The 10232-nt window shown below is 40.5% G+C and overlaps 1 protein-coding gene across 3 annotated transcripts in view; it reads right to left on the bottom strand.

The window, feature by feature from the left end:
- The window catches only part of fhod3a (formin homology 2 domain containing 3a), a 71514-nt gene that overhangs the window by 19557 nt on the left and 41725 nt on the right, over positions 1-10232 (bottom strand). For 2 of the 3 annotated variants that reach the window (XM_056479277.1, XM_056479276.1), the window contains exons 6-14: positions 10097-10191; positions 9864-9975; positions 9385-9479; positions 8478-8621; positions 7970-8184; positions 3442-3492; positions 2504-2638; positions 2375-2425; positions 1655-1830 (exon numbers count right to left, since the gene is read on the bottom strand). In XM_056479277.1, the coding sequence (XP_056335252.1) occupies positions 1655-1830; positions 2375-2425; positions 2504-2638; positions 3442-3492; positions 7970-8184; positions 8478-8621; positions 9385-9479; positions 9864-9975; positions 10097-10191 (1074 nt within the window). The remainder of the gene's footprint in view (positions 1-1654; positions 1831-2374; positions 2426-2503; positions 2639-3441; positions 3493-7969; positions 8185-8477; positions 8622-9384; positions 9480-9863; positions 9976-10096; positions 10192-10232) is intronic. The other variant, XM_056479278.1, reaches the window with a different exon arrangement.

The raw sequence follows: 10232 nt of genomic DNA, 5'->3' as shown, positions 1-10232 counted from the left end.
GCTGGAAGGGCATCCGCTGCATAAAACAAATGCTGGATAAGTTGGCGGTTCATTCCGCTGTGGCGACCCCAGATTAATAAAGGCACTAAGCCGAAAAGAAAATGAATGAATGAATATTGGATGATAATTGAAGCAGGAGGCAGAGACAGGAATAATCTTTAAGTTCATATTTTCAAGGCTAAACGTCCCAAATTACTCATATAAACATTATTATTAGAGAAAACGTGATATAATCTGTGTTATTATTCAAAACTGTTTCACTAAAGGTTTTAGTTTTTGAAGAATATTAGAAGATTTATCTTGGAGACACAAAGAGTAGCAGCAATTCTGGAATCAGCCAAATTAAAATCAGTGTTTCTGCTGCAGTGTGGAGCTCTGAGGGCCTCTGTGGCCCCGGACATGAACAGGAAACACACCTGTTTGTGTCAGCGCACACACACACACATCCTCAGAGGAATAACACAGTCTGATTCAGAGAGAGAGAGTGTGTGTGTGTGTGTGTGTGTGAGGTGACAGAGAGGTTACAGTATCAGCGCTCATGACTGACTCTTTTAAAGCAGTTAAACAGAGACACACACACACACACACACACACACACACACTGACTTCAGAACAGTTATTTGTGCTCAGCGTTTTCCAAGCATGTTTCCTCACGCGAGCTGCTCATTGCTGCACATCACACACACACATTTAACATTCATCCATAACATAAACATTCCTGTAGTTTCTGCAAAACAAATTCTCTATTTTGATTTTGATTTAGGAAGAAACATTATCAGTACTGGCTTACACAATAATACAGCAATGACATTTTACTAAGGTACAAAACTATGATGTAAATTGACCATGTTTTAGACATATTTATATACAGCATTTTCAGAAAACACAATATAGAAAACCTATATCTGCTGAAATAACGCTGATTTCCAATCACAACAGAAAGTAAACCTCTGTTATTGACTTTTAGAGGGAAAACAAGCGCTGTAAATGACAATATTTTAAATGTGGAAGGCATATGATGGCATTTGACAAATATAAAAATAACAAAAATGTTAATTATTCTTGATAAAAATATATAGAATTCACTGTTTTACACACATATAAAGCCTTAACATTACTATTATTCATTCATTTTCTTTTTGGCTTAGTCCCTTTTTTAATCTGGGGTCGCCACAGCGGAATGAACCGCCAACTTATCCAGCATATGTTTTTTGCTGCGAATGCCGTTCCTGCTGCAACCCAGTACTGGGAAATACCCATACACACTCAATTTAGCCTACCCAGTTCCCCTATAGCGCATGTGTTTTGACTGTTGGGGAAACCGGAGGAACACGGGGAGCAAACTCCACACAGAAACACCAACTGATCCAGCCGGGACTCGAACCAGCGACCTTCTTACTGTGAGGTGATCGTGCTACCCATTGCGCCACCGTGACGCTCCTTTACTATTATATTTTATATTACTATTTTTATGAGCAACATCTTTCTGTCCACACACACACACACACACACACGTATGTTGTCAATACACACACTCTTTCTTAAGATTAAAACAAGACGGATGGTCTCCAGTTCGCATCTGTGTGTCTGACGCATCATTTGAAGGATCCTCGGTCAGCTATTAATGATAAACTGATTATTATATTGAGTTTACCTGGTTCAGAGGGCGGGTACGATGCGATGGGCGTGTCCTGCTCCTCCTGTGATGTCACTGAGGAGGGTGTGGCACTGCGGGATGATTGACAGGTGTCTGTCGGGAGTCCTCGAGGTGCTGAACGCTGCCGCTCTCTCTCGAACTCCTCTGCCGCCAGACGTTCCGCTGTCTTAAACCTGACACACACGCACACACAAACACACGGTCAGAGAGAAACACTCGTTCACACACACTCTAGATCTGAATTGAAAGTCTCACGCTGTGTGTTTTCAGGCAGGCAGGAGGGAGGAGGAGGGAAAAGTGTGTTTGGTTTAGAGGAAAACTGGGTTAAAAAGGTTGAGGGAAATCAGACTAAACCTGTTCAAGATGTGACATCAGTCAACACACACACACACACACACACACACACACGACCTGACATAACAGCAGAGCCATATGTGACACTTAACCAGAACAATGTTTCCCATCAAGACTATTGTCTAAATTCTAAAAGGGCTTGAACATAACTCTGCACTCTTGCCTCATTATATATACATGACTAATGAATATGCTAATTAGCCCCACCTCCTCAAAGAGATGTTAAAAACAGCAGATATATATATATATATATACGGGTGACTCCAGAATTGCTGGAAAATTGCTGAAACATTCAGACAATTCTAGAATGATATGTATAGAAATAAACAATAAATGATAGATTAATAGAGGAGGTAATCTCACCTCTCCTCTCGGGCGTGTCTGGCCTCCTCCATGTTGGACACATAGTCCCGACTGCAGACACACACACACAGATGAAGTGAGCAGGTGCTGTAGATGATAATGCAGTGTGTGTTCAGTAGTGCTGCTCACCTGTGTCTGTTTCTCTCTTCTCTCTCGATCCTCTGCAGTCGCTCCTCTCGCTGCACTCGTCTCTTCTCTCTCTCCGCCGCCAGAGACTCCTGATGCTGACGGTACGAGGAGGACAGCAGCCCACCCAGAGCCGGTCTGAACAACACATTCAGCAGATCAGCAGATCCACTCAACTCAACTATTACAGTGAATCAACACTACACTGAACTGAATCAACACTACACTGAACTGAATCAACACTACACTGAGCTGAATCAACACTACAATGAACTGAATCAACACTACACTGAACTGAATCAACACTACACTGAACTGAATCAACACTACAATGAACTGAATCAACACTACAATGAACTGAATCAACACTACACTGAGCTGAATCAACACTACAATGAACTGAATCAACACTACACTGAACTGAATCAACACTACAATGAACTGAATCAACACTACACTGAGCTGAACTGAATCAACACTACACTGAACTGAATCAACACTACACTGAACTGAATCAACACTACACTGAGCTGAATCAACACCACACTGAACTATATCAACACTACACTGAACTGAATCAACACTACACTGAACTGAATCAACACTACACTGCATTGAATCAACACTACATTGAGCTGAACTGAATCAACACTACACTGAACTGAATTGAATCTACACTGAACTGAATCAACACTACACTGAACTGAATCAACACTGAACTGAGCTGAATCAACACTACACTGAGCTAAACTGAATCAACACTACACTGAATTGAATCAACACTACACTGAGCTGAACTGAATCAACACTACAATGAACTGAATCAACACTCCATGAATGATGACCATTTTCAGCAGTAATATTGTGATTTTCATGTTGATTAGCTGTTGATTAATAGTCTGTATTGAATAAAGCTCTGCAGTGTGTTTGTGTGAACACACCTCTCGTTCTGTTTAGTGGGTGTCGATGGAGAACTGACCGCAGAGAATGACCTAAAACAGACCACAGACATACAGAGTGACTATTACTGTCATTTAAACTCAAAACAAGGAGTGAAATCACCATCAGATGTCAGCTGCTTCATTATTAATCCAGCTAAATCTTTACCACCAGCACAAGTTTCATGGCTCATTGAACTGGACGTGATAATTCCACACAGAAGACGAAGACACTGGTGAATCAGTAAGTTAGCAAGAACTGACTCAAAGTAAATCTCAGAGAAGTGAATCAGCAAAAATTTAATCTATGAGAATTGAATCAGCAAAAAGTAAATCAGTTAGAAGTGAATCATTGAGAAGTGAATCAGTCTGAATAAAATTTGGTATAAGTGAATCAGTGAGAAGTGAACCAGCGTGAAGTGAATCTGGTATAAGTGAATCAGTGAGAAGAGAATCTGGTATAAGTGAATCAGTGAGAAGTGAACCAGTGTGAAGAGAATCTGGGATGAGTGTATCAGTGAGAAGTGAATCAGCAAAAAGTGAACCAGAGAAGATTGAATCTGTGAGAAGTCACTTATAAAGGTGAATCAGTGAGAAGTGAACCAGTGTGAAGAGAATCTGGGATAAGTGAATCAGTGAGAAGAGAATCTGGTATAAGTGAATAAGTGAGAAGTGAACCAGAGAAGATTGAATCTGTGAGAAGTCACTTATAAAGGTGAATCAGTGAGAAGTGAATCGGTGAAACTGAATTAACCAAGTTAAACAGTGAAAGTGAATTAGCAAAACAAGAATCTGTGACAAATGAATCAGGGAAAGGTGAATTAGAAGTGATTCTGTGAGAAGTGAATCAGTAAGAAGTGAATCAACCAGAAGTGAATCAGCAAGAAATGAATCTGTTTGATCAGCAGGTTCAATGACACACAGGAGGAAGTGATGCAGTTGCATCATGGGATATATGGTCTACCTGCTGTTCTTCTCGTCTGGTTTCTCCTCCTGCTCCTCTATGTCGTATGAGAAGAGGAAGAATGGTGAATGTGGCAGATATGGCAGACGGTCCAGCGGCCGCTGCGGAGGACTGATTTGATTGGCCGACGGCACAGTGACGGACGACCTGCGGCGAGCCAGCAGATTGGCCAAGACTGAGGGCTGGGTGGAATCAGCAAGGGGCGGGGCTGAGGATGTGGCCCTCCTTTTCTCCTCTTCTTCTGTGGTGTGTTTGTTACAGAGGGCTAATTTACCACCGCCGCTGCTGAAGAGGAGTTATTGTTCATTTAGTTCAGCACTGTTCTCTGTGTTTATTTCTTACCGGACATCCCAAACTGACACAAACATGAGACATTGTAGGCAGACAGACATTTAAAGGTGACCTATATGCAAAAATCACTCATATAAGAGGTTTAAACCCAGTAGTGTGTGTGTGTGTACCAGCAGTGTGTGAATATATCCAGCAGCCTCTAATGGTAAACTTGAATGAATTGTATTTGTTCTAATCAGACTTGATGAAAACAGTCTGCAGAAACACTTTGATTGACATTCTCCCTTTGTACGTGTCATCAGAGGGGAAAGCCCCGCCCACTAGTGACCATCTCTCCCTCATTAGCATAAACAGCGGCCCTGAGTGAGAAGCAGCCGTCTGTCCATTAGCCATTAGAGTTTTGATTTGCTGCTATGGTGACACACAGGCGTTTATAGCTCCTCCCTCTTCTGAAAAGAGGGCGTGGACCACAATCTTATTTGAATTTAAAGCAACAGTCATATATACATTTGCACATTATTGAATAATATTACTGAAATGAATATAAAAACCTAAATATTTATTGACACAGACTTACATGAGTAAATAAACAGGCTCAATGAGGAGCTAAAAAAATCAGCAGATTTCTGAACACACACACTCAATCTGTGCTGAATGAGGATCTGCACTAGAATACCTGATGAGGCTGTGATGAGAAGGATTAATTCCCCCTTCATCATCATCATCATTATCTGAGCCCGACTCAGTGACGGGAGTTTCCTCCTCATACTCATCTTCCTCTCTACAGCAACAGTGTAAATACAGACATCATTGTCATCTTAAAGACCAAACAATGTAAAACACACAGGTTAGTTTGCCTGCTTATGGAGGCTGCCTAAACCCGGAATGGAGAAATTAGACTGGAAAGTTGAAGTGAATCAGCCAAAAGGTGAATCAGCTAGTGAATCAGTAAAAAGTGGTGAATCAGCTAGTGAATCAGCAAAAAGAGGTGAATCAGTTACTGAATCGGCAAATAAAAAGGTGAATCAGTTACTGAATCAGCAAAAAAGTAGTGAATCAGTTACTGAATCAGCAAAAAAAGTTGTAAATCAGTTACTGAATCGGCAAATAAAAGGTCAATCAGTTACTGAATCAGCAAAAAAGTTGTGAATCAGTTACTGAATCAACAAATAAAAGGTGAATCAGTTACTGAACCTGCAAATAAAAAGTCAATCAGTTACTGAATCAGCAAAAAGAGGTGAATCAGTTACCGAATCAACAAATAAAAGGTGAATCAGTTACTGAATCAGCAAAAAGAGGTGAATCAGTTACTGAACCTGCAAATAAAAGGTCAATCAGTTACAGAATCAGCAAAAGGTGGTGAATCGGTTACTGAATCAGTAAAAAAGTTGTGAATCAGTAACTGAATCAACAAATAAAAGGTGAATCAGTTACTGAATCAGCAAAAAGAGGTGAATCAGTTACTGAACCTGCAAATAAAAGGTCAGTCAGTTACTGAATCAGCAAAAGGTGGTGAATCAGTTACTGAATCAGCAAAAACGTTGTGAATCAGTTACTGAATCGGCAAATAAAAGATGAATCAGTTACTGAATCAGCAAAAAGTGGTGAACCAGCCACTGAATCAGAAAAGAGAGCAGAATTAGTTACGGAATCAGCAAAAAGATGTGAATCAGTTACTAAATCATTAAAAAGAGGTGAATCAGTTACTAAATCAGCAAAAGAGGTGAATCAGTAACTGAATCAGCAAAAAGTTGTGAATCAGCCACTGAATCAGAAAAGAGAGCTGAATTAGTTACTGAATCAGCAAAAAGATGTGAATCAGTTACTGAATCATTAAAAAGAGGTGAATCAGTTACTGGATCAGCAAAAAGGTTGTGAATCAGTTACTGAATCAGCAAAAAGAGGTGAATCAGTTACTGAATCAGCAAAAAGAGGTGAATCAGTTTGGGAATCAGCAAAAATAGGAGAATCAAATACTGAATCAACAAAAAGTTATTCTGAGACAAGAGAATCAGTGTGTCACAAGTGTCATAAAGAGTGAAACAGACAGATGTAAATGGTGAGCAGGTGCTAAGTGAATAGTGAGCAATGAAAATGAATCAGTAAAATATGAATGAGCAAAAAATGTGAATCAGTGAAAATTTATCTATGAGAAGTGAGTTTGTTTAAAGTGAATCAGTGAGAAATGAATCTAAAAGACCTAAATCAGTTGGTTAAACAGCAAAAAGTTAATTTGTGAGAAGACAATCAATGTGAAGTGAATCAGTAACTGATAACTGAACCAGTAAGAAGTGAACTAGAGAGAAGTGAATCAGTAAAAATGAATGAGTGAAAGGTGTATGAGCAAAAGGTGAATTGGTGAGAAGTAAATCAGAAAGAAGTGAACCAGAGTGAAGTGAATCAGAGAAAAGTGAGAAGTGAAGCAGTGAAAATGTATCAGTGAAAGTTTCATGAAAAAAGTTAACCAGTGAAATATTTATCAATGACAGGTGAATTTGTTAGAAGTGAATCAGTGAGTAATGAGACTTACATCACTGGGAGACACTCATGTTTCAGAAGAGTTCTGGAGCAAGAACACCAAGACAACACAGAACAGCATCAGTCACACTCTTAGCTTTATATTTACATGATATTCTGCATCAATCTGTCTTCATGAATCTGTTCCAAACCCTAGTGGACAACATCACTAATTGCAGTTATATAGTAAGCACTTATACACTCATCTGTATAGTGTAGAGTTTAGTGTCGTCCCAAATGGAACAATTTCAAACCGTTTCCCAAACCAAAAATCTACCAAATAGTAGCTGTCAGGAGTACAACCACATTCACCATCGGGAGGCGCTATAATCTCTTATGTGGGGGAGTTTTGCTTTCACAATCCAAAATGAACTAAGTAATCCAACCACAGTGTCCAATAGCTCCTCCCTTTCATAAGTAGCCCCTCCCCTTTGTCAGTAGCTCCTCCCCTACGTCCTAAGCGCTGATTTTGTGAAGTGTCCAGCATTCCACACTTCTTTTTTTAACAGTTGATCGCGTGCATCATCCGGTTACTTAAAGTGCACTGTAGATTTTTCAGTGTGAATGCACTACTTATAATATGTATACTACAATACTGCACAAGTATATGATTCAGGACCTACTGTCTACACAGACAGCTCCTTTCTTAGGCAACATCCTACCTGTAAAAGAGCTTCACACGGCTGTTGAAGCCATTAACACTCATTTTAAATTGCTTTTTCCACTAATAATGGAAACCAAACTTCGGTGCTCTCTCACCTCTCATCCTGTCCGTTCATCAGCTTGCTGTTGGTGCGGTGTGGGGAGGCAGGGCTGAGCGGGGAGGCGTGACCCGGTCTGCCCAATGAATGCCTGCGACTGCGGCGTCTTTCTAAGCCCCGCCTCTCTCCACCCACACTGGACCTCCGTCTGTCCCGCCGACCGCAGGACGGAGGCAAACCATCCTCATCACCGTCCTCGTGACGGAGCGTCGCCTGCAGGACAGAGGAAAAGGATCAAGATATATACCGGCATCAGAGAACCAAGCTCAATACCTTTTTGAAGACTCTTTCTATACATTTTAAAACCTCATCGTCACTTTAGGTTTCAAGCGGTAACACTGGCGACATTTTAACTTACACTATATGTAAATGCTGATTTAAATGCTTAAATTTGTCTAAATTGATTCATCAACTTTTAATACTTTTTAAGACCCCGTGAACACCCTGGAATCAGGCACACTTAACACTAAACAGCATTAAGAAGTCACTGATTGAGACGGTCAGACCTCGTATATGTTGAGCTGTTCCAGCAGGTCCAGATCGGTGCCCTTGCGGCCCAGATATCGCTGAGAAACGCTCTCCATGCCCTGCTCCTCCAAAACATCCACCATATCATAGAATGAGTCCTGATCGGGCAGAGCTGCCAGCGTCTGGCACACACACACAGAAAGAGAGAGAGAGTTAATCGGAATCTGAACCAGTTTGTGAGTGTAATTGAATCAGAAAGAGTGTGTGGCTGTAAATGAATCAGAATTAGAGCCTGTGTGAATGTAAATGAATCAGGAGTCAAATTTGAATGAATCAAAAAGAGTATGTGATTTTAAATGATTCAGAATCAGAACCAGCATCAATGAATCAGAAAGAGTGTGTGATTGTAAATGGATCAGAGTCAGAACCAGTGTGAATAAATCAGAAATTGTGTGTGATTGTAAATGGATCAGGATCAGAAACAGCATCAATGAATCAGAAATTGTGTGTGATTGTAAATGGATCAGGATCAGAAATAGCATCAATGAATCAGAAATTGTGTGTGATTGTAAATGGATCAGAATCACAACCAGTGTGAATAAATCAGAAATTGTGTGTGATTGTAAATGGATCAGAGTCAGAACCAGTGTGAATAAATCAGAAATTGTGTGTGATTGTAAATGGATCAGAATCAGAACCAGTGTGAATGAATCAGAAAGTCTGAGTGATTGTAAATGAATCAGAACCAGCGTCAGTGAATCAAAAATAGTGTGTGATTGTAACTGAATCAGAATCAGTCTGAATTAATAAGAAAGTATGTGTGATATTAAATGAACCAGAGCTAGTGTCAATGTGAATGAATCAGAATCAGCGTAACTCTGTACGAATCACAATGTCGTCTTGAATGAATCAGAATCAGTGTGTGTGTGTGTGTGTGTGTGTTACCTTGTTGATGAGGGTCATCACATACACCAGCAGCTCTGTGTCCACACCGTCTTTCTCTGCTAAAATCTCCATAGCGTTTGACCACGACTTACAGCCTGTATAATACACACACACACACACACACACACACACACACACACACACACACACACACACACACACACACACACACGTATACATTATATACTTCTTATTGATTATATTAAATAAAAGATGTAATAAATTACAATCAAATTTGGTTTGTTGTGTTTTGAATGATTTTGCCAGATTATTAAACAGAGAATGTGTGTGTGTTCGTGTAAAAGAGAGAGAGAGAGAATGTGTGTGTTCATCTGAAAGAGAGAGAGAATGTGTGTGTTCATCTGAAAGAGAGAGAGAGAGAATGTGTGTGTTCATCTGAAAGAGAGAGAGAGAGAATGTGTGTGTGTTCATCTGAAAGAGAGAGAGAGAGAGGGAGAGTGTGTGTGTGTGTGTGTCACCTCTCTTATTGTCCACAGTGTCTATGGCCTGGATGAGCAGTGCAGCGTTGGACTCTGAATATTCAACAAACACCAGCAGCAGCTTCAGAGACGTCTTGACCACCAGACGAAACTAACACACACAAACACACACACACACACACACACACACACACACACACACACACACAGGATGTCAGACGTCTGTGTTTACTCTCATTCTGATCATCATCTTCATTATACACACTGCTCACCTTTGAGCCGATGAGCAGGTAGAGCCACTGGATGGACTCGTTGTGACCTATGACCCCGTTCATACCGTCCACATACAGCATGATCTGACCCAGAGCTGCAGACACACAGACACACACACACACACACACACACACA

The sequence above is a fragment of the Danio aesculapii genome, chromosome 19 (genome assembly GCF_903798145.1).
Source record: "Danio aesculapii chromosome 19, fDanAes4.1, whole genome shotgun sequence".
NCBI lineage: Eukaryota > Metazoa > Chordata > Actinopteri > Cypriniformes > Danionidae > Danio > Danio aesculapii.
This window is presented reverse-complemented; position numbering and strand designations above follow the sequence as displayed.